General features: G+C 36.9%; 1 protein-coding gene across 2 annotated transcripts in view; it reads right to left on the reverse strand.

The window, feature by feature from the left end:
• Positions 1–20,117, reverse strand: part of SUZ12 (SUZ12 polycomb repressive complex 2 subunit) — a 41,656-nt gene extending 21,539 nt beyond the window's left edge. The window contains exons 1-5 of one of the 2 annotated variants that reach the window (XM_090292072.1): positions 19,603–20,117; positions 17,068–17,114; positions 16,918–16,982; positions 12,499–12,567; positions 2,415–2,464 (exon numbers count right to left, since the gene is read on the reverse strand). In XM_090292072.1, the coding sequence (XP_090148198.1) occupies positions 2,415–2,464; positions 12,499–12,567; positions 16,918–16,982; positions 17,068–17,114; positions 19,603–19,882 (511 nt within the window). In that variant the 5' untranslated portion in view covers positions 19,883–20,117. The remainder of the gene's footprint in view (positions 1–2,414; positions 2,465–12,498; positions 12,568–16,917; positions 16,983–17,067; positions 17,115–19,602) is intronic. The other variant, XM_090292073.1, reaches the window with a different exon arrangement.
• Positions 20,118–25,185: the final 5,068 nt, after the last annotated feature.

Genomic DNA, 25,185 nt, shown 5'->3' on the forward strand with positions numbered 1-25,185 from the left:
CAACTTTTTTTCTACTTATAAAGATTCTTCTTATGCAGGGTGTGTGCATAAAATGCATTTGAATTAGTCTCTTGGAAAGTTATATCCAAAGTTAGTCATTGCAACACAGTATGGATGGACCTGGAGAACATTATGTCAAGTGAAATAAGCCAAGTCGGAGAAAGACAAATACTATATGGCTTCACTCATATGTGGAATCTAATGAACAAACTGAACTAACAAGGAAAATGGGGACAGACTCATAAAAGCAGGATGACAGTTAGGGTGGGTGTCGGGGTGGAGAGATTGATTAAAAAGGAAAAAGGACCCTGAACATGGACAACAGTGTGGTGATCACTGAGGGGAGCGGAGTATAAGGGGACTAAATGGTAATGGGAAAAAAATACAATAAAGATTAAATTTTAAAAAAAGTTATATCCAGATAAAAATACTTTAATATATAGCAAAAATAACCCAATGCCTAAAATGCAATAACAAAAATACTCTCTGAATATTATCCACTGCAAAAACAGTACCCTAATAATCTTTATGTATTCATTCTAAGCAATTTCAAATAACTGCTAAGAACGTCTTCATTTAAAAACAAAAGAAAATAATTAGATTTTAGAGATTTTCTAAAAAAGATTTTATTTTTAGAGAGAGGGTAAGGGAAGGAGAAAGAGAAGGGGAGGAACATTAATCAGTTACCTCTCACATGCACCCACACCCGGGACAGGGCCTACAACCCGGGCATGTGCCCTGACCAGGAATCGAATGGGTGACTTATAAATATACCTTGAATAGACAAGAGAAGCAATGTATCTTCTTCCTCCCAAATTCCACTAATTTGATTATAGTGGGAAACTTTTTCTGTAAACAGAAGTATCAATGGAGTTTACTTTCTCATTTACCTCAGTAACATCAAGAAAAAAATGAATTCAAGCAATTTTTGAACTTTACACATTTTGTCACTCAGACATGAAAAAAGCTTAATGAGACTAATTTCCAATTAATTTCAATTACTTAAGTAAAATTAATTCAACTATATTAACTAACCAAATAAAATATTAATAAGTAAATATTATTTAATTAATGTCCATTAATAATTTCAGTGATGGATAATTTTATGTTTTATGTAAGCCCCTGGGAAAAAAGGGCTCACAGACCTATAAAATTCAAATGATAAACTTCTAAAGTATTGAGAGTCCAGGTACTTTAGAAGCAGTAGTCCCTCTCTATATTGTGGTTCACTTATCGTGGCCTCACTGTATCGCGGGATTTTAAAAAATATTATATTTAATTACTTATCGCGAATTTTTCGCTATATCGTGGGATTTTGCGGTACTGTATATGTATGTTGTTAAAGTTATGTAGGCTTTAAGAGTGTAGAGTAAATGTAAGGTTCCTACTTCGGGGTGGGGGGGCGTCTAGAATGTAATACCCGTGATAAGTGAGGGAATACTGTACCACAGAAAAACAAATAATGATGAATTATTAGAAATAAGGACTCTAGCCCTGGCCAGGCAGTTCAGTTGATTAGAGTATTGTCTGGAAAAGCCAAGGTTGTGAGTTCAATCTCTGGTCAGGGTACATGCAAGAAGCAACCAGTGAATGCATAAATAAGTGGAACAGTAAGTCAATCTTTCTCTCTTTTTCTAAAATCAGTAGTAAAAAAGGACTCTATATGATGATTATGTTACACTAGCTACTAATAGAAATTATTATCAGAGTTGATAATTCTTACATAAAAAAAACTGACTAGTTATCAAACTGGTCTAAGTAATCATTTTGTTTATTAAACTATGTTCCTTACAAAATACCAACTTGACATGTTTTTCTAAAGGATTTTTATCCTGCCTTGGCGGGTAATTGAGCGCTGGCCAGATAACCTAGAGGTTGCCAATTTTGATTCCCGGTCAGGGCTCATGCCTGGGTTGTGGGCCTGGTTCCTGGTTAGGGGGCATGCAAGAGGAAACCAATTGATGCTTCTCTCCACACACTGATGTTTCTTTCCCTTTCTTTCTCCCTTCCTTCTCTCTAAAAATAAATAAAATCTTTAAAAAAAATTTGTTTCTTAGATAACTTATGTTTGAGCAATCTTGGTGCTTTATTAAAATGCAGGCTCCTAAGCTACACAAAAACCCTACTACTTTGTAGGGCCCAGTTACATGGATTTTAAAGAAAAGTGTCAAAATATTTTTAGAATCACTAAAATTTGAGAGCCACTACTTTTAAAGAGTTGCAAGTTACATCCTCCACATCCCATTATGAACCACATAAAGCAGTAAGAGAAATCATTGGAGAGCTGTACTAATGAGTTTATCAGAATCAACGTCTTCTCCATTAAATTTTATAAATTTACACACATATTTTTTTTCCATTCACAAAGGTGCTTGGTTGTTAGAATGCCAATATGTTTACTTTTAAGTACATACCATTTTTGTGGAAGAAACCAGTAAAGGTAAGCTGCAGATGAGCTGACAAACTAAACAAAACAAACAAAACATTTTATTACTTTAATGCTCTATAATAAAAATAGCCTAGACTTTAAAATATAACATTAAAATCATAGCTATTTCAAGTAATTTATAGATATTTGACCTTCTTATTCCTAACTCTATTCAAGTCCACGACTCCATGTTTTCCCTGTTAAGTATGACATCCAAAACAGTGTCTATACACATTAAAAAAACACACACACACACACACACACACACACAATAAAAACACAAAAGGCAGATAAGAACAGACCACCGAATGAGAGGCAAGGTAATTTACTGTGCTTTAGTACTGTACCTATAAAATGGGAAAATTTCCCTCCTGGCCCTCAAAAATTCTTTTGATAAGGGCTGCTGAATCCATGCAATTGTCTAAATATTTTAAAGCTATGGGAATTTAACTTTCTAGCACATGATGCAGAACCATCACTTTTTACTTCAATCAGGAGTAAAAGACACCATTACAAATCTGCTATAGATTTATAATTTACTGTTTCAACATGTCATTTTCACTTTTGGTTTTGGAAGCAATAGAAAAGGAAGCATAAAATATAGTGATCTATTTGTTTTTGTATCTGCTAACAATGAAAAAACTATTAAGATGAGATAGAACAAACAGAAACATCAACAGGTGCTGTAGTACTTTAAAATGAAAAATAAAGCAATCGATTTGTTGAACAGGAGCCATTCATAACTTTTCCAGAACAGTTTCTGTAGTGTGATAAGACACCCGATAGAGGGCTATACAGAACAGATGTTGGGGAATGGAAAGCAGTTCTGATCCCTTACTTCAGAAATTTACTAGTGTAACTAATGAAAATAAATAGTAGTTAAAGGGCAATAAAGATCCATCAAAGGTATATGTTTTTGTTAAAAAATGGTGGTGACAATCTAGGCATTCTTGTAAGCAGAGGGAAAGAGTTATATAAAAAACACCAAGGCAAGACAGTATTAAGGAGCAAGTAATGATTGGTAATGACATATTATAAAGAGGATAACTTTTTAACTTAGCCTGGGACTTCTCTTTTTCTTAGATAAATAAGAGGCGAGTGAGATATTTCAACAGAAGATGTGAGGATGAGTCTATGTTCTCTGTGAGATAAGCCAAAAACAATGCTAATGCCCTAAGTGGGTAGCTCAGTTCGTTAGAACATCGGCCATCTCCTGCTGCCACAGTTGAGAGTTCAATCCCTGGTCAGGGCACATACAAGAATCAACCAATGAATGCATAAGTAAGTGGAACAACAAATGGCTGTTTCTCCTAAATCATGGACGGAAGGAAGGGAGGTAAGAAAGAAAAGAACTACAGGACAGGGGTCTCAAAGGACATCTCTAGAACTGTACCAAGAAAAGTAAGCCAGGATATCATTAAAGGACAAAATGACTATGGAAGAGAAGTATAAGGATCCAAGCAGACTTAGAAAGCATAAATATGAGGGAAAATCTAAGAATAACAACTTAATAACAAAATAAAAATGGCATACAATGGAACTCTTGAAAACAGGTAACTCATTTTTTGAAATAAGATACATTTTAACAGTGCATCAGGCCATGGCTCAGTTGGTTGGAGCACGTTCCAGCAAACAGAAAGGTTTGATTCCCAATCAGAGCATACACTCACATTGTGGTTTTGCCCAGTCAGGGTGCATAAGAGAGGCAACCAATCAGTGTTTCTCTTCTTACATAGATGTTTCTCACCTTCTCTCCCCCTCCCTCCCTTCCCCTTTCTTTAAAATCAATGAGCATATACTCAGTTGAGGGGGAAAATTTTAAAGAAAAATATATAAAAGTACATTGGGAGTGGGGAGGGCTAGCTGAAGAGGCATGAGGGCATTTTTAGGGTTCGTTATCTCAACTGTAGTTACCTGGCTATATAAGAGATCGTTCCCGAAAAAGTCCAGCCATTGTTCATATAACAAGAACAGTCTGCAAGACATCGATGTAACCTGGCAGCTAAGAAGAGTGGACTGGAATGCACATGCATGAACAATGACAACTTCACTGTACTAGTCAGTGGACGTGGTACACACTGTTAAGTGTGCACTGTGTGGCCGTCACATTCAAAATGACTGAGTAGAGCAGCAAATCTGCATCAAGCTTAAACATTCCTTCACAGAAACTATCTGGATGATTCAGAAGGCTGCAGCTGTGGGCAACTGGTGATTGCTAGCTTCATCATGACAATGCCCCCACACACGCATCACGTCTCCTGCAGAGTTTTTTGGCAAAACATCAAATTACCCAGGTGACTCAGCCTCCCTACAGCCCACATTTGGTGCCCTAGGACTTCTGGATTTTCCCAAAACTAAAACAACCTTTGAAAGGGAAGAAATTTCAGACTGTTGAGATTCGGGAAAATACGAAGGGACAGCTAATAGTGACTGGGAGAACTGTGTGAGGCCCCAAGGTGCCTACTTTGAAGGTGACTGAGGTGTTATTGTTCTATGTACAATGTTTCTTGTATATTCTTCAGTAATGTTGCTATTTTTCATATTACATGGCTGGATACCGTCTGGACCTCGTACATTTGTCCAAACTCTTTATACACCAAAATGAATGAATTTAACAACGTGTAATTCATACTTTTTAAAAAAGATTTTCTTTCTTTTCAGAGCACGGGGAAGGGAGAGAGAAAAAGAGGGAGAAACACTGATCAGTTGCATTTCACACATCCTCAACTGGGTCTTGGCCTGCCACCCAGGCATGTCCCCTGAATGGAATCGAACCAGCAACCTTTAGGTTTTCAAGCCGACACCTAATCCACTGAGCCACACCAGGCAGGGCTAATTCATACTTTTTAAAAACCATACATTTAGGGGATTGACTGCAAAGAAGCCCAAGCAATTTTTCAAGGTGATGAAAATGTTCTACATATCCATCTTGGTTATGGATATGAAAGTATATATATTTGTCAAATTTCAAACTATATATTTAAGGTGAATGTATTTTATTGAATGTTAATTATACCAAAAGTTGATTGTTCTAAAAAGATTTTTATTTTTTTTTTATTTTGAGAGGGGGGGAAAGGGAGAAAGAAAGGGAGAAAACGTCAATGTGCAAGAGAAACATCGAACATCCCCAACTGGGGACCTGGGCTGCAACCCAGGCATGTGCCCTGACCAGGATTCAAACCAGTGACCTTTCAGTGCACAGGCCAGGACTCAATCCACTGAGCTACACCAGCCAGGGCGAAAAAGCTGACTTTTTAAAAGTGTATCTGTCAATTACAAAACCTACATACTATTTTACTAAAAGATATCTAGCATTTCCCTATAAAATTAGTGCCATAAATGTTGCCTTACAAAGCAGAATTAGCAAAAGTCCAAAACATCAATGAAATACAGAGAGGAATATCCTATAATTTCCACATGTTGGAAAACAATAATTACAGTCACAACCAACCCATCCTATTCTTAGTTGCTTTAATTAAACCTATATACTAAGGCCAGATTAACTTTCTTAGAAACACCACTTTGTATGTATCATTCCTTTCTCCAAATTTTCTCCTGAGTCCCCAACTGCCAAATCTTTTGTCTTACTGCTGTCTGTAATATGGCTCCCATTTCTTTTTATCTCCACTAAAGCCAGATATAAGAAAATAGATTATAAAGATAAAATAGAGCAGGAAAACAGATCAGAATGATTAATTAGAGACAGAAAACCCAAGTTTGAATTCTGGTTCATTATTAGCTATGACTTGGTATCTATAAAATAAGAAAACGACTTCTCAGGATTGAGGCTTGTATGAAACCTCTTCTACAAAGAACTCATCCCCAAACATTCCCTAACTTAATGATCAGAGCTTAATTTCCTTTATAAGCACTTGTATTTACCACTTTTTTGTCACTTTTTTCACACAGATTCTCTTTCAACAAATCATTATATCAGTGACCCTTGAACCTAGCAGTATCTTACAAAGAGGCACTCAACAAATGTTCTTCATAAGAATGATGTCCTTCTAGAGTAATAAGATTTTTAACATCAGTGTAATTACTATTATACTGTAGTACTTATATTACTTGCATTATTTTTATAGGAGATGCGAGTCTAACTTTCAACTTTGAAATGCCAAAACATCTTGCATTGATCTACCCCAGAAAATACTTTAAATCGGTGTCACTCAAAATGTGGTCTGTAAACTGAGGTCTCATTGGGAAAACCTACCATTCCACAACAAAGAAATTAAAAATAAGACTTCAAAAACCTTTATAAAAATTTAACATTGTCATAACATACATGCATGTAATTGGTATATTTACAAAAGTATCCATCTACAAAAAGTTGGAAATTAAAAACAAATAGAAAGGTCTGAGACAGTTTTAAATGGTACATTGAGTTAAATGAGATAGCACATTCTGCCATCCAGCCATCATTGTAATATCACATTGTTTGAGAAAAGAAATTCCAAATTTAAACTAACCAACTTAAAAATAACTCTGGGAGTATAATTTGCTATGCACTTTTTCTCCTCCTCTTCACCCTCCTAAACACTCTTGACATGTACCTAGAATAAAATGTAACCATGAGGCCTAGTTAATGTTTCCACAGCTGGTTTCATCTAAGGAAAAACACCAGTTTTCTTCTCCTTCCTGATTTACCCTCTTTCCTTTCTAAAGTCTACTACAGTCACATCTGAATTGGTTAACATAGATCAGAAGAAGGGAAAGAAAAGAAACTCTATAGACTGGCCAGGTATATTTGGCTTTAAGCTGCACCGGACCAAGCTTAGGTGACCAGTATTAAGTTATCAGATTAGAATTTGGTTCATCTTTGTGATGTTTCCTACCCCTATCTTCTGAGGAAGCAAGCAACATTGCAGTAGGAAACTAGATGAGGAATGTAAAATTCTGGGATAAGATTCCAAGCACAAACATCTGACAATTCTAAAGCAGTCTGTAGAACGATGCTAAAATACATTTAAATTTGTAAGGGATGCCCTGGCTGGTGTGGCTCAGTCGATTGAACAGCAGCCTGCAAACCAAAGGGTTGTCGGTTTGATTCCCAGTCAGGGCACATGCCTGGGCTGTGGGCCAGGCACTCAATTGGGGGTGTGCAAAAGCAACCATGCATTGATGTTTTTCTCTTTTTCTCCCTCCCTTCCCCACCCCCTTTAAAAATAAATAAAATCGTTTTTAAAAAAATAAATTTATAAGGGATTAACATTTTAGATGAGATTCATTTAGGAAACTCAAATTTTAAAAATAGCCAAATCCCACAGAAGGACCAAATTTTAGCTGGAAAAAGACCAAGATTAGTGACTCCAGTTTGTACACATAAATCAGATGCGGATAAGTATAAGGTGTAATTTCTAGGGTCAAGACTGTATTACCTCATAACAGTTCAAGCTTGATGATAAGCTATTTGGCATCTACACTGTTAAATGTTAGTTACCCAACTTTTCTTATACATTTAATGCTATGATGTATCAAGCTGAGGAACTGGTGACTATTCCAGACCCACTATTTTGGAATTTGGTCTTTCTTTTGAGGTTCAGACACAAGACTAGGAAACCTCTGTAGTGAGAAAATAAAGTTGAGTGAAGGGAGGAAACCCATTACATATAAACCAATCTCCTTCTAGAAGTATTACAGACAAAACATGAAGGAATTACTGTCAACCTCAATATTATGCATGAAAGGAACATTTAAAAAATTTGTTTTTAAACAGATTTTAAGAACAAGATATGCTCAGTGGTGATTTATAAGGCACCTTCAAAAGCAGGTATGTAAAACAAAATTCATGGCCCAGGTTTTGGGAAAAAACCAAAACGAAAAACCACAACTAAAACTCAAGCATGAAAAGATGCTGATTTGAAAATAGCTTCAAAATGTAGTCAAGACAGGATCTGTCAAAAACACGAAAAAAAAAAAAAAAAAAAGAAAGAAAGAAAAAGAAGAAAAACATCAGATCTCATTAAAGGTGGAAAAGACAACGTAAGGAGCAGCCTGAAGTTTAAAAAATGAAGCTAAATCTCTAAAAGAGAAGGGTAGGGAAGCATCATTAATGCAATATATCTATTTAAAATAATTTATGGCTTTCTTAGGATAAAGACCAACATCCTTAAACAGCCTACAAGGCTTCGCATTATCTGGCCAAGGCCATCTGCTCTAGCCTCATCTAATGTCACTCTCCCTGTCAGCTACTCTGGCCTCCAATGACATACGTATAATATTCCCTTTATCTAGAATCAGCTCTCTGCTCATGCTCTCGTCCCATTTTACTCCTCTATTATCTTTCAAATCTCAGTTCATTTTTTCAGGAAAACCTTCCTTGACAATTACTACTCCCAAAATCAACATCTCAAACAAGAGCTGATTCTCTTGCTTTAAATATTCATAGTTTCCCTATACTTTTCTTTCTCAGCACTTAGTTTATATATTCCCTATGACTTAGTATAGTGTCTGGGACATGGGTACACTAAGTAAACAGGAATTCCAGAAAAAAAGTAGACTGGCGGCCTTGTTAAAGTACAAAAAGATGCTTAGAAAAGGAAGATTACTAATTCTAAAGATTAAGTTGTAATACTACAGAAAGGCACTCTACCTTATGAACCTACTAAAAACAGAGGCTTGAAAATATCCCTAGTAAAAGATGTAGTTTGGCTACCTTTTGAGGGGACTTCTCCAGCCACTAACAGTGGACCAAGAATGAAAGATGATTAAGGGGAAAAGAGAGGAAATATTCTGCTTCTCATTTGGCCCCAGGAAATACTTTGGAAGCAACTCCAATTTGGAAATCTTTTTATGGTGAACTTTCAGTTAGTGGAAATGCACTTAGAAGTCAGGAGTTACGGCTAGTAATTCCAAAATTGCTAGGATTAATAGCACTAGAGCATCCTGCTAGGAGAGACAACTACCAGAGATGCATTCTAATAAGCCATGGTCCTTGGTCAACCTCCCCCCACCCCCCCCAAAAAAACCCACACTAAATTGGAGTGCTAGAAACAAGAGCTACATATAGGCTATAAGGCATGCTTAAAAAAAAAAAAAAAGTTATTTTAAATATAAGCACACCAAAAATGCAAGGGGGAAACATCAATAAAAACTTGGGAGACTAGGTGAGACCACTATAAATTTCTACAATTTGCTCACTGTTGGGAGTTTTCAGAAGCCGTTTTTCAAGAAAAACAATCTTCATGCATGGTAGGACTTTTAATTGAGTTTTAAGGTTACAGATGACAATTCTAGTCTATTTTCATGAATTGACCAACACTTTAAAGAAGTATAAAACATGTTTTTCTTTTTTCTATCAGCTCCTGCCCTTAATAAGTTTCTGCCATTATCTGTCACTAGTAAGACAACTATATATCTAGAGTAGAAACTACATTAAAAATCCTGGAACACCAACTTCATTTTGAACAAATACTGCTGGGAATTTGGTTTAGTTTGTAAGTCACTAAAAATGTCATAAATAGGTCAGGCATTTGATTATAATTTTGGGGCTGTAGTACTATGGTATTTTTATGAATCTTAATATTCCTCTGGAACTTTGGAGTTTTGCGGGGTGTGGAGCTATCAGAACTTTGGAAGTGCTGAAAGAACATGAGTTACAGTAGAAGACTCCCGGACTACAGCTGTTGAACAGATCCAGTGATCGAATTAAACTAAACAAGATTTCTACATTTGAAATGGTACAGAAGAAAAATATAGGTGGAAGAGATACTTTACTGGGTATGATTTAAGATTTTAACTCCTAGTACTTAATGTCACAGAACAACAAAGATTTATTTTGTTCTCTCGAAAGAGAATCTGACCAACGATTTTACAAGCAAAGTTTTATAGTGCTGGCATTACATACTGGTGCCTAGGAAACTTCTTACAAGCCTATGTGATAAGTTTAGTAAACAATAGGGTTATGCCTAATTTGAGATGAGAAATACACTGAAGTCACTTAATAATATGTATAAGGTTTTTGAGGTAAACATAAAACAAAGCAATTTCCCAATTCAATTTACTGTCTCTGGGTGCACCACTGAGACACCCATAACGATCCTGGGGGAGGTTGAAGCTTCCCGCACATTAATGCAATACATCCTTGGCCTAAAGTGCCTTACTGGATATTAAGCATGGTCAGCTCCAACAAAGAGTCAAGTTTAAAGAAAATAAAATATCTTGGGGGATTGAAATGTCCAACTCATTGGTCCCAGCTGGATCCTAAAAATTTTTAAAGCTGTTTTTCAAAATTACAAGCAGAAATTCTATGCAAACCTCTGATGTTTCTATGAGTTGGTTAACAGCACCCCTGTTACAGTACTGGTCTAGCTATTGAACCCACTGGGGCAAAAGGAAGAAAATTATTGAGTGATTATTCAGAAAACTAACCATACGTTCTATCTCCCTGATAGCACACCCTCTAAGGCAAGCTCTATACTTATCAAAGACAATGTCACAAGAGATAGTGGTAGGGTTTAGCAGTGATGAAGGTGGAACCTTGATAGGGAAAGTGAAGAAAAGGGTTAAATTTTCTTCTTCTTGGTTCATTTTTCCCTCTCACATGAACCCTGAAATACCTGGAGGGCAAACTATTAAGGTGTTCAGAAGAAAAGAAACAGGGAGGTCAGAACACGGCTTACATTTTAAGTTAAAAAAGCTCTGAGGATCCCAGGAGCTTTGTCCAGGGTAAGTGACAAGAATCTAGAATAGAAATTCAAGAATAAAGTATGTATTTATTGGGGATATTCTCAGTTCTGTATTGTAAGTTACTCCTTGAGCAGGAATAGATTAAAGACATTTGATCTATGCTTCTAGAATAAACTACCAAAGCTTATTTACAAGTCAGGACTGCCTAGATACAGAAATAGAAATTACACTTTGGTCCTACAAGATTGTAGGATATAAAATAAAAAATATGATTTTATAATTCAAGTAACAAAAGAACCTAATTCAAAACCCAAACTTTAAATATAAGCATCTATAAAAATGACATCTTACACCAGTCACTAAAATGAGAAACTGTAAATGAAGCATCATTAAGTCAATGTATAGCCAAATTGGTGACACATGATTTAAAACTTTAAGAGAAAAAGAAAAATCAATTGTGGCAATTTTTTCAACTCTAATGAATAAATACCACATAAGTTCCTGTTTCTCTTTAAAACAGTATTCAACTTACTTTGAATTTACATATCAAAGAATAAACAGAAGCATATTGTTTAGGAATGGAAGCATACTGTCTGGCCCTAGCCAGATATTAGGTTAGTTGGGACATTTAGGAAATTTGTTCCGAATATCACATTTGAAAACATGCAATAAGTAGATTATGCCCAAAAGGTCAAATTTATGAAACTACCATGTGTTAAACTTATTTCAAATACAAAATAAAGTTAGGACTATTTTGCCTGAAAGTTGTAAATAAGGGGAAAGATAAAATGGAAGAAAAGAGACCCTTGTTGGGTTGCTCAGTTGGTTAGAGCGTCGTCCCAACCTGCCAACACTGCAGGTCTGACCCCTTGTCAGGGCACACACAAGAATCAACTAATGACTACATAAGTAAGTGGAGCATCAAACAGATGTCTTTATCTCACTCTCCCTCTAAAATCAATCAATAGTTTTTCTTTAAATGGAAGAGAGCCTCTCTCAGATCTGAAGATGATTACTTAGAAGAGAGAGAATGTTGTGAAAGCACCTGGTGTAGCACCTAGCATACAGCTGAGTACACCATAAATATGAGTCTCCATCCCCCCTTAAAGGAGGTAGTAAGATTAACGCCAACGGTAGAAGTTACAGAAACTTGGATTCAAAATTTAAGAAAGTGGTAAGAGAGATAATTAATTATGAACACAGCTGCCTTAGAAAACACTGAGTTCCCAGCATTGGAGGTATTCAAAATGAGGCTTAAGGATTCTCTGCCAGGGATAGTATAGAGGAACTAATTCCTGATTTGTGTAAGAGTTTGGACAAAGTGACCTCTAGGGTTCCTTCTAACTCCTTATAATATTAAGGTAATCACTAAGGAAATGATCACTATCATTTTCCTCTTTCCTCAAGTATGTCACTTAACGTACACTGATAGATCATCTTACCTATGAGATTCTTGCTCTCCTTTCATTTTCTCTACTTTTGATAACATATCATCAACTTTAAATGTTTTCCTGGAAAAAACAGATAAACAAAATAATCACTTCTCAACGGGGAAAAACAAACAGATTACACTTTATTGTGACTATAATAGGCAAATTGGAAATCTGATTTTTATTATTATTTTTACTAAAATAAAGTATGGATGGTTAGCCATAACAATGAATACTACTAAGACAAGTGTATATTATTAATACAGCAGACAAGCCTTCAAGTCCCATCTCAAATGCTAATTTTTCCATGAAACCTTTTGTAATTATTCTCAAACCAGAGTGATTTCTCCTTACCTATAGCACTTAGATTATATTTATTTTAACATTTATTTCCTAAATTTGGAACTTGCATAAATATTTTATTTCTCCTGCTACATTATAAGCTCCTAATGGGCAGAGATTACTTTTTTTCCAAGGAAAGTCACATAGTGCTTGGCATAGTGCCCTATACTTGGTAGGTATTCAAGCATTTGTTGGACTGAGCCAAACAAATGCAAATTATGAATATTTTGAAACATTCATCCTTTTATTAAGTAACCTGACAAATCTGTGTTAGCACTAACACATAAAATATCCTATTAAAAAAATCTGGAGTTATCAAAACATCCTCAAAGATTATTAGTAATGACTAAAGTTAAACAATGTCATACTAAAGAGATGGTTGTCATCATCATGAAAAAATCTTGAAAGTTTAAAGGACATATCCATCAAATCATATTATTAGCTTTTAACTTGACAAGTTTAAGAGAAAAGAGTAATTCTTCCACAAACTTGAAACTTAAATTAAGAATAATCCCCCCTGCCAAGTAATTTAAGAATGAATGGATCCTAAAATAAGCCTCATTTTAGTTCTTAAGTTGGTCTATTATAAATGTTCTAGAGATAGAGGCTGAAAATCTAGATACACATACATTAATTGGAAACAAATATTTCTCTTTACACACTTAACACACTCTTTTCAAATTTAGGACTTGAAAAGCTTTCTGTAGTACCATTAATTACTTTGTAAAGCTTGAATTCAGATACTAGAAATTACTAATATTCTCATTCCTCAAAACCAGTATTGCACTCCACTGCTATAATAAAAATTATCAGTAGAGAAATGTCAATGTGTGTTGCAGTAAAATTCTGATAGGAAGAACAGAATTGATATAATCTATATTTCAGATAAAAAAGTCCCCATTAACAAAAGATCTTTTTTAAAAAGCTTCTCTTTTACCTCTAGTTACTGAAAACTTCAATAATAAAGTTTTATCCAATAGAACATAGTAAGAAGTACTTTATGAAGAAGGGCACTACATTTTCAATCTCCACAGATAAGAGAGAAGAAAGAAGAAAAATGTAAGATTCCTTTAGTCTAGTCACAAAGATCTTTTCAGTATGAATACTGAAATGTACTACTGACGAGGGTTGTAAAAACGACTAAAAACTTTTAAGACTAATGTTTATCTTTATGTAATGATTAAGAAGAAACCCTGTCTGCTGGAAGTAAAGATAAGACTAAGTCACAAGTTTCATCTTTTCCAAAATTATGGAGTTCGGCAAAGGAGAACTGAGTATTAAGAACCATCTGAAATAGGTAAGATCATAAAGACAACCCATCTCTCCTTAGGAAAAAAAAACACATAAGCAACTATACAAAAGCAGCCCCATCATCCAATGCCAAGTGTTTCTGTTCTTTAGAAAGGTACCACTACTAGAGGTCAGATTTAACAAGAGAAAAGTTATCAAAAAGTCATCAAAAAAGATGATATTTTTAAATTCAAGAGATTTTAGGAAATTTTCTTGGGAGAATTCAAAAATAGTTTACATAAAAGTATAAAATGAATTCAATAAAAGATGTCCTTTTCCTCACCAGTTATTTCCATTTTGTCAGTATAGTGTTAACCTACAGAGTTTGAATACATCTATGAAGTGAGACTAAAGTACAAGGCTAGTTCCAAAAACATTTTGAGCAAAATAGTACTAAAAGCAATTTTATAAAAGAAGTTCCAAGAAGTTTAAACAAGGACAACAATTACTGAGCTAAACACCACCCTCAAAGCCATCAACTACTTTGAAAAGGACAGCATTCATTTGAAGATGTAAGTTGTGGTGTATTTCTTAAAAATTAGTTTTAATGTCTTATACAGGTCAGGAATATAACAAAAGAATTAAATAATTCCTAATGTTATTTTTCTCTAATGTATTTTTTTGTATGGAAATAAACTAAGTAGAATTTATGCTTCTTGGCTGGTAAACTGCTTCGAAACTTTCCCAAAAGATAAATTTTTACCAAAAGGGCAATAAGTTAAGAAAATTAGTTTCTATTACCAAGCTTTTAAAATTGCCTCCACCCATTAGCAGATCACATATCTGACACTGAGACAAATAGTCTAATAAACAAACATGACAGGAAAATGATGAACTTAGGCTCTAAATGGATATATTGTTTTTATCCATTTATGGATTAACTCAAATTTATTTTGAAAAAAAATCACTTTTAAATATAAACCTGGCAGCATCCTAGATAACTCAGCTAATCTTCCATATTAAAAATACTACAGGAGAAAATTAACCATTACTTAATCCAGCCTACTGTCTGTTTTACAAAGCCCACAATCTAAAAATGTTTTTTACAGATAAACATTTGCAATTGATTTGATGACAGAGAACACTAACTCTAAACCACAATTAAGCTAAATGTTATCTCTCCCAACCCTGCAAAAATAAAAGAATCCCACATTGCTCACTATAGTAGTCCTGTTATTTCAAAACATTGTACTCAATTCAAAACATTTTTGCCCTGGCTGGTATGACTCAGTGGATTGAGCGTTGGCCGATGAAACAAAGGGTTGCCGGTTCGATTCCCAGTCAGGGTGCATGCCTGGGTTGAGGGCCAGGTCCCCAGTTGGAGGCGTGCAAGAGGCAACCACACACTGAGGTTTCTCTCCCTCTCCTTCTCCCTCCCTTCTTCTCTCTTTAAATATAAATAAATAAAATCTAAAAAACATTTTGAATTTCAACAATTAAAAATCTCTGGACAGCCCTGGCTGGAGTGGCTCAGTGGACTGAGCACCGGCCTGTGAACCAAAGGGTCACCAGTTTGATTCCCAGCCAGCGCACATGCCTGGGTTGCGGGCTGGGTCCCCAGTTGAGGGTGTATGAGAGGCAATCAATTGATGTATCTTTCACACATGGATATTTCTCTCCCTCTCTTTATCTCTTCCTTCCTCTCTCTCTCAAAACTAAATAAAAAATCTTTAAAAAAAAATCCCAAAAACCTGTGGATATTTGGTGTCTTTCTTTTTGTGTAAGTACTGCATCCTACCTAATATCCCCAATTCTGTTTCCTAGACCTACTATCTGGTCCTTTATAGAAAAAGTTTGCTGAACTCAGGCATAGATCAAATAATGGAGTTGACAGGTAAAGAGCTTTAAATTCTATTGCCTAATCAGCCACCCGCTTCCTAATTATTTAGGCATTTAACAAGTTTCATCTATTAAATCCAATATCCTCTTTCTCTCGATTCACAAACATCACCAGAAGACAGGTAGTTTTAACAACTCAATCCTTCAAAATCGACCTAGATGTATCTACAAAGCTAAAGTATGTCTTGCTATAGAAAACATGATGCTTACTTAGGCGCCAGTAGGAGTCTTCAAAGGAGTTTAGTTTAAAAGTCTGTTCAGATAGCTTAATTGTTTTACCAAGTCAAGATGACAATATCAAATGCTTAGTGAAAAAGTTCTCTCCTTTAAAGTTGTTCACTTGATTTGCTCAATAAATAATCCTGCATGTAAAACAAGAAACTAGCATTCCTTAATTATATGTGGTTAAAAATTAAATATTACAAAGCAAATATAAGCTCTCATACTTCTAGACCTCACTTGAAAACTAAATGATTAAGACTTCTTGTTTTTTAAGGACAACCATCCCAATGACTTCAAAAGTATTTCCCCTCTAGTAAAACCACCACTAAAGATATCAAATGAGATTTTCTGAAACTATTACAGAAGCAAATTCTTTATTGTTAGGACACATAAGGAATATTTAAAAATTAACTGTTAAGTTTATGTATCAAAAATAGTTTAAGCCCTCTGGTATTTAAATCCTCGACTTCTCCCAAACTTGAAAATAACAAGTAGCACAGAGTGAAAAAAAAGTCAGTAAAATCATTGCATTCACTTTCCTACTAAATCATTTCTATTAGGAAAAAGTAGAAATAAAACTGCAAATTACAGAAATTATACTATTAAAATGGTCACTTGGCAAACAATTCAACCTGCCATTCTTTCACCTAACTTTTCATATTTAATCTTTACATTAAAAATAATACTTTACAACAAAACTTTAACATAACTACTTGAAATAAGACTCATAAAATGTACCTTTTGATGTTTGTTCTGGAGTTTCGATGAGACATGTAAGTAAGAGTTCTGTGCAAAAATATTGGCTATAAAAAAAGTTAAATATATTAAAATTAAGTAAGTTAAATTCTAAGAAAAAAATAACATTGATAAATTTCGTTGATGACTTACCGCTATTAGATTTCGAGTTCGAAGAAATCTATAGATCTGCGTTGGTTCTAAGTAACAGAAAACAAAACCCAAACATTATCTAAATTTACCTATTACTCAAGTTGTCAAGAAAATACCAACCCAGCCTGTTACAACTGATATAAACTAATCACCTGTTATGAAAATATTTACTAAATACTAAATATTTACATCCAGAAAATTACATTCACAAAATTCATCTACATGTATTTTATTTTTTAAACTTTATTTATTTATTTTTAAAGAGGGGGGAATATTGGGGGGAAACATCGCTGTGCGAGAGATACACTGATCGGCTGCCTCTCGCACGCCCCCAACTGGGGACCTGGACTGCAACCCAGGCATGTGCCCTGATAGGGAATTGAACTGGCAACCTCTCAGTTTGCAGGCCAGCATTCAATCCAGTGAGCCACACCTGCCAGAGCTACATGTATGTTAAACTTAAGATGCTCCAGAATCTTGTTCTAAGGCTTGCATTTCTAAGGTAGGTACTTTTTAAACTAGTCTATACGCAGAACTGAAGAGACGTAGTTACACTCATTTAGTTTGGCTAATGTAAACTATTTATAAATACTATCTCTTTCCAAAAAGTAGCTGAAATGAGGAGGTTGAATTTAGCAGAACTATTTGTTGATGTCAAATGAAAAAGCAATCTCCACTTTTTAATCAGTCTTTTAAAAAATTTATAGTAGTCAGCCAAAATGGAATAAAACTGTTCCCTACATGGCCTAATACAGATATGAAAGTCAGTAATACTGAAAGACACCTGGCACAAATTGTAAATATTTTAATGAATATTTCCAGTTATAGTTCAAGTTTTTATCTATTTTGTTCAATGTAAATATTATCTCAACATTTACATACTACATCAACACATATTTTTAAAATAACAGATTCCCAAAATCTTTTTAATGCTGAGTTAAAATTTAACTTGCTATAAAGGACTTAGCTTATAGACAAAAAATATTTTATATATAACACCATTATATCAGTTACATTACTGGCCTATTAGTACAATATTAATTTCTTTAAAGCAGTATCGAAGTGAACTAAATGACTATATTATTAGATGCATCAAAGCATTTAAACTTCTCTGAAACTAAGGTCAATATTAGAGAAGAATCAAGTTGTGCGGTCAAATCTAGTTCTTAATGACAGTTCACTTCTCTATGGTAGACTCAACAGAAAGCAAAATAGCTAAAACTTTCTTGGAGGACTGGCCTTCTCATATTTAGAAACAATTTTTAAAATATCCACTTAACCTAAGTTAGTTTAGTTTTGTTCCACATAAACTAAAACATGAGATATTTTAGAAAGGGAACAAACGTGTATATCATTACTGTGCTTTAGTTCTCCACCATTTTCCAATTTAAATTCTCTCTACATTTTTGATAAGATTGTATATTAAGCAAAACTAAAAATGTGAATCTCTCTCTCAAGGAGGTTCTGTACTCGTTTCAATAAAAACTGAAATTCCTTGTATTGAACTCCAATTAGAATTTCATGAAGCACTAATGAGAGAATGAAAGAAGGGAATTACACAATGTAATACGTCTTTCCAAGCCCAGCTGATACCATGCCCTTAACATATGCCACGGAAAAATCGTTAAATAAAGGCATTCAGCGGGAGAGCCGAGTTTATCCAAGTTTCTGTACGATATTCAGTATAAAAGACAAGCCAAATTATAACAGTCAAACAAAAGCAAAAAGGAAAGCAATCGGGATCTAACAATCATTAAGGAACAGTTGAAACTGTTTAGTGACGATGTTTGTTAATAAATTCTATTGTTTGTGTCAGACACCTTGTACCCGTTTCCTAATTAAGTCGTGGTTTTGCCCTCGAAACAGGTCTTAAAGGAGAAACTGACAGAAGAAAACGCTGCGGAATTAAGACGACTAGAGCGGGCAGGTTTCCGACCTCGTCTCCAAGTAAGTAAAGTGCCTCCCACTGCCCGTCTCAGTCTGCGTATCCGTGAAATGGGTGGACAGAGGCGGAAGGCTTACGGCATCAAGAGGTGCCATGTTAACATGTAGCACCAAGTTAGTGCGGAGGCATGTCTAATGACAACGTTGTCGATGTGACCGCATTCTTCACTTTAGAGGCTTCATTTGCTCCGCAAAACCACCCACCGAAACCCTTGTACGTCTAGAGTACGAACGGCATGAAAAAAGCAAGCATTAGTCTTGGGATCTGACTGCCGATCCGAGACCGCGCTGATCGACAGCCCAGGTGGCATCTCCTCGGAAAGGAGCCTGCTCCTAACGTGAGGCCCCGCTGCCTACCTCTCGTGTAAATCTTCGGGGAGTAGGACCCTCACCTGGACCTCATAGTCCACTTTCCCCAGAGGCCCTAGACTTCGGGGCCCCTTGAGCCGAAATCCCTGAAGGGAAAACAGCTCCCTCCACTCCCAAATCAAGTCTACTCCCGGACAGGAAGGGGGGCCCACCACGAGTGTCCCGATCCCCGAACGCCGGAAGAGAGGGTATTCCTAACCTCAAAGCCTCAAACGTACTCACTCTCAAAGGCCTGGAGGAAAAGCTCGTGGTCAGCCTGGACGTGCTCCATTTTCGGCTTCTTCACCGGTAACACCGCAGCCCCCGCCGCTGCCGCCGCCGCGGAAGAGGAGGAGGAGGCCGAGTAACTGCCGCCGCCTCCACAGCCCCCGCCGCCGGATTTGCCGCCCGACGCCGTCGCCGCCGCCACCGCCGCCGCCGAACCCCCGAAGCCGCCTCCCCCGGACCCCGCGCTGGGCCCCGAGCCGCCCCCTCCCCCACCGCCGTGCTTCTGAGGCGCCATCGCGGTTCCTGCCTCCTCCCCCGCCAGCTACCCGCCGGCGGCCCCGGAGAGTAAGCGCCGGCTATACCAACCGCTCGCCCCAGCAGGCTTTGGCGGACCGAGGGGGGAAGGAGGAGAGAGGGGAGGAGAGGGGAAGGGAAGGGAGGAGGAGAGGAGGGAAGGAGGGAGGAAAAAAAAAAAAGTGTCTCCTCCGGAGAGCCCCGCTCCGCTCGGGAGGCCGCTCACCCTAGCCTGGCCTGGCTCCGCCCATTTTCCCCGCCCGGCATTCTGATTGGCCAGCGGGAGCGCGCGCCGCCCGGCCGCCCAGCCCGTTGGCCCGCGGATTCCCCCGTCAGTCACGCGGAGGCGCTTCTCGCGGAGGCGCGGCTTGGTTGACCCGTGCGCGCTGCCGATCGCGGGCCCGACCGCTTCTTTGAACTGAATTCGCGGGAAAATTAGGGGTCGGAGCGGCCTTCCTGCTGGCCCCGGTGCATTGTGGGGAGAGAGGGACCCAGCGAAAGGCTTAGGGAGCCGTTTCTCGCCTTCTGAGCGTCGTCAGTCACCGCCCCCAGGGGGTACAGGACACCTAACGAGAGGCGGGCGTCTGAGGAACTGGGGGCGTGGGGTCAGTTAAATGAACTGAGATCCATTACTGATCATCAAGTCTCTAACTTCATAGGAAAGGGCCTGCCTGGGGGGTTAGTCGGGTCGCTCCTCTTGAGGGGCTCCCGGGGCAAGAATCAATTCCCCTGTCCACTTGTCACCACGTGCCTCAAGCCTTCCATGGCCGAACCCACCCAGCAAAGCCCTGGGGAAGCCTGGGGACATCCAAGAGGTTGTGGCTGCTGCTCTTGGACGCGACTGGGTTCCACCAAAGGGAGCGATTTATGTGTAACAAATATCCTATAAAGTGAGAACTATTTTCTGTGGGTGCCGTGAAGCTTCAGGATCGTTACTGAGAGAGACTGTGGCTTCTCAACGTGTTGGAAGCAAAACCTACATATTTTATTCCCATCCCAGACACCCGAGGAGTGGTCAGAGGGATAAACTGGATGACATACACCCTTATTGAGAACCTGTTAATTTTGAGGCTCAAACACTTGAGCGGGAATCCTATGTTTTGCGGATATTGCTTAAAAAGATAGCTGCATAGGCCCGATTCAGTCTTCTGGAACAGAGAGGTTTGGAGTTGAGCTAATAGTCAAAGAATTGAATTTTAGGTTGAGCAAGATGATTTCTAAGAGATGTTTTTCCCATTCAAATCCTGTGATATAATATTACATGAAAATGAAAATTATCTTCCAAAACCCCAATCTATAAGCACAGAACCATTTCATACTTTAAATAACATTTTTCAAATGTTCACTTTAGTCTTTATGGTTAGCTTCAAAACACTACAAAGTGTCTTTGGAATGGTAATTCAAATGGTTTACAAAACTAGTATCCTTGGCATGGTTATTTAAACATTTAAAATACTGACTTTATCAATGCATTTGCTACTTAAGAAAGTGAACTCTACAATTGATGCATTTAATGTAAAATTTGGCATTTCAGGAACGCATCTGAAATTGGGTAAATCTGTTGCTGATTTTTAAGCAAAGCTCGTATTTTTCATCAGACAAGTTCAGAATGCTCTTTTGTTATACTATTTGTATATACTATCTGTACTGTTTTGTTTTGTTTTTTTTCAATTTCCCCACACAAAAAGAGGTTTTTAATTTTCTTTTTTAGATTTCTGGAAAAAACCTTCTCTAATTTAATGCCACCCCACAGAAGCTTGTGGGCTTTTAGATCTTGGTAAACTGCTGGTCTTTAGCTTTACTGGGTTAAAAAGTAAAGTTTCATCCATTCAGTAGTGTCTGGAGAATTAAATCACACTAAGCAGATCACAAAATACCAAGTTACAAACCAGTATGCTAACTGATTCATTAACACTAAAATAATAACTGGTAAAATTACCAGTGTTCATATCATTTATGCAAGGCCCTCCCTTTCGGAGGGAGTGTTGGGGAACAGGTACAGTTGAAGAAAAAGACCAAGTTACAGGTGATCATAAATCCTAAATGAACAGAGAAATGCAGTGAAGGGAGTTTGGATGGTCTTAAAGGTAACCCTTTAAGAACGCCATGGTCGTATTTAGGCTTCAGCATGAGCATGGTTTTAACATCCGGTAGCTAACCGGCACTGGTCCCGGAGAGCCACAGTGCTGTGGGAAAGGCGTAGAAGCACGTTCTCACTCTTTGTGTTCTCCTTTGTCTAGAATGTATGTAGAGCACTTAAAGAAAAACCTTATAGCTCAGACAATTAATTGAGGTGTTGTCTTGATTACATTACAGTCTTCTTACTATCAGATTTTGTTCTACAGGTAAAACATTTACAGATCATCTCAGGGTTGGTTAGTTCTGTGGCGATCTTTGTTTTTGTGTTGTTATTTCTGAGTTTGGCATGGCAACTGTTTTTTAAGACTTGTGGCACCAGTTCACAAGTCCCCTACCTCACACTGAATTGGAATTGCTCTCTAGGGTTTTGTTTGGTTTTGCCTTCATGCCCTATCTGGAATTGATCAACTCCTAAAAAGCAAAGGTCATGGTTCATTTCATTTGTATTTCCTGGCACAGAACTATATTTATGTGTTCAAGGGAAGAAGGATAGCAATCGTTTTACATATATTAATATTATTTTACTTTGTCGTAATGATCCTATGAAACTGGCATTATTTCCATTTAACAGATGAGAAAATGGCCTCAGAGAGATTAAGTGACTTGCTCATTTAGTGGCAGAGCTATAATTTGGACCCTGGTTTTTTAACTCCAATTTCTGTGCACTGTTCCAATCAGAATAAAGTTATCCTTAATACCTCAAATTGACTGTTTTTAAAAGTTTGTTTTAAAAATAAGGACCACTTTCCTTCTCTTTTTTAAAAAAAGCATTTTGTATTCCTCCCAATTCTGCACTCTTTAATTAGTGCTGCCACTTGGCCTTCCACAAGCTTATGTGGTGGGAATTTTTACATTTCTTGTGGTATGGACACCTTTAGCACTCCGATGAAGGGTATGGACTCCTTCTTTTAAAAATAAATATGAAATTTATCAGATTATAAAGGAAACCAGTTACAACAAAATATCATTACCAAAATAGCAAAAAATAAAGTTGTGATGTAATGACATAAGTGCTTCTTTTTAGTTATTGATTTGGGTGAGAGGGAAACACCGATTTGTTGTTCCATTTATCTATGCATTCATTGGGTGATGCCTGTATGTGTCCTGACTGGAGATTGAACCTGCAACCTTGGTGTACTGGGATGACTCTCCAACTGACTAAGCTGCCCAGCCAGGGCCTAGGTGCTTCTTTTTGAATGTATCAAATAAGACCTAGCAGCAGGTCAGTCTAATAACTATCATAATTTCAAAATAATGATGAGCGCAAATAATATTTTGAGTTATCTGCAAGAACTATAACTTGATATGGGCATATTTATTATTTCTCTTGGGAATAAAGCCACAGGCACTGCTGTCACTACTGTGATTTGTCGCGTATATTAATTGTTGGAGAAAATGCTAAATTTCAGTTGGAGGTCAATGTAAATAAGTATTTAATTTTTTTCTCATCTAAGTTTATGCACTCGTGAATCAAGTTAACAACCATTTCATTATATCGCCAAGTCTTTTTCTTTCTACTTCACTGTAAACTCTTGGGAGTCAGGGATAATTGGTGATTTGTCTTAGTAGCTGAGGTGTCTATCACTGCTCTTGGAATAGAATAGGGGCTCACCCAATGAATTTTGAGGAATAAGGATACCAGTGCACAAATATAAATAATGATAATAATTATTGAGTGCTTACTATGTGCCGAGCAGTATTTTAACATTTTCAGCTCATTCAGTCCTCACTCAACCCTCTGATGTAGGTAACTGTTATTATTCCAATTTCATAGATGAAGAAACAAAGACAAGACTTGTTAAGCAACTTGCATAAGATGAGTAATGGAACTGGTATTCTAACCCAGACAGTCTGTCTCTAGAGCCCCCGCTCTTGACATGATGCTATGAAACTAAAGAGTTTTAGAGACATAAGATATTGTACATGTTTCTAGGTCAAGAAAGATCAGTAAGTATTGCCTCTGGTACGCTGGAATGAATAATCATCAGTACTGAATGCATTTGCTGAAAATAACCTAGATATCAATTTTTCTTTTTACTTGTACAGAGTTTTTCTATCCTCCACCTACTCCCATCACTAGAAGGCTGAGGTCTGAGTCTACTAAAATAAGCCAACAAATGCTATATTAGAAAGAAAAAAAAAAAAAAGCTTAAGTCTTGCTTTGGGGAAAATAAAAGTCACATTTGCTGGTAAGTTCTGAGAGAAATATAATCAAATTTGACTTAAAAAAATGAATGACCTCCAAAGTAAAAATAGTAATAACCTTCCTAATAAAATTTAGTATAAAGGAACAATTTTAACACTTTATTAGAAATTAAAAATCAAAAGTTTACATATTTTTGTTTCCTTTGTTTAGAAAAGAAAAACATGAGACCAGTGGAACAGTCACTGTGTATTATGGGGTTTTGTAACAAACTACTGATTTGTGTGTGTGTTTATCTAGAGTTAACTAGACATAATAAGGATGGTAGTTAGAACTCCCTGGCGAGAAGAAACTTGACACTAATAACCTAAGGGAGGAAAAACCACCTGAGACAAATTGGAACTACCTAAAAAACCTGAATTTTGGGAAGCCTATGTCTGGAGACAGCTACTATGCCCATTTTTCAAACTGTGGGGCAAGTTGTTTTATGTTTAATTTTAATCAAACTCAGAAGTTAATTGAAATGTATTGAGCATCCTATCCACACAACAATCAAAAACAGTAATGTTAGTTACTATCGTTAACCTCTCACACATGTGTAATTGAATCTCAAAGAGATTAAGCAGTTCTGTCACCAGCTTATCAGGGGAAGAACTGAGATTTGAACCAAGTTACAGGGGACTCAAATACCCATGTGTTTTTCCAGGGCAACAAAGATATCCAAATTGTCATCTTGGAAGCCCCAGAGTTTCAAGAAGCTACCTCAGGTAAATGGCAAAACTGCAATCAGGTGGGATCTGCATCTCCATTCAATTAGAGCTGTTTTACTTCGTGGTTCTACTTGCTAAAATATATATATATATATTTCTAAATCAACACATTACACTGTGCTGGCCTTCCCAGATCTGTTCATGAGAAACAAGGAGCTAAAATGGCAATAATAATGTATTCTGGGGTATCTGCATATCAAAGTTGACAGCATTAAAAACAGCCCTATGCTGAGAGTAATGAAAATTACTTTA

The sequence above is a fragment of the Furipterus horrens genome, unplaced genomic scaffold (genome assembly GCF_987537825.1).
Source record: "Furipterus horrens unplaced genomic scaffold, mFurHor1.1.pri manual_scaffold_11, whole genome shotgun sequence".
In the NCBI taxonomy this organism is placed as follows: Eukaryota; Metazoa; Chordata; class Mammalia; order Chiroptera; family Furipteridae; genus Furipterus; species Furipterus horrens.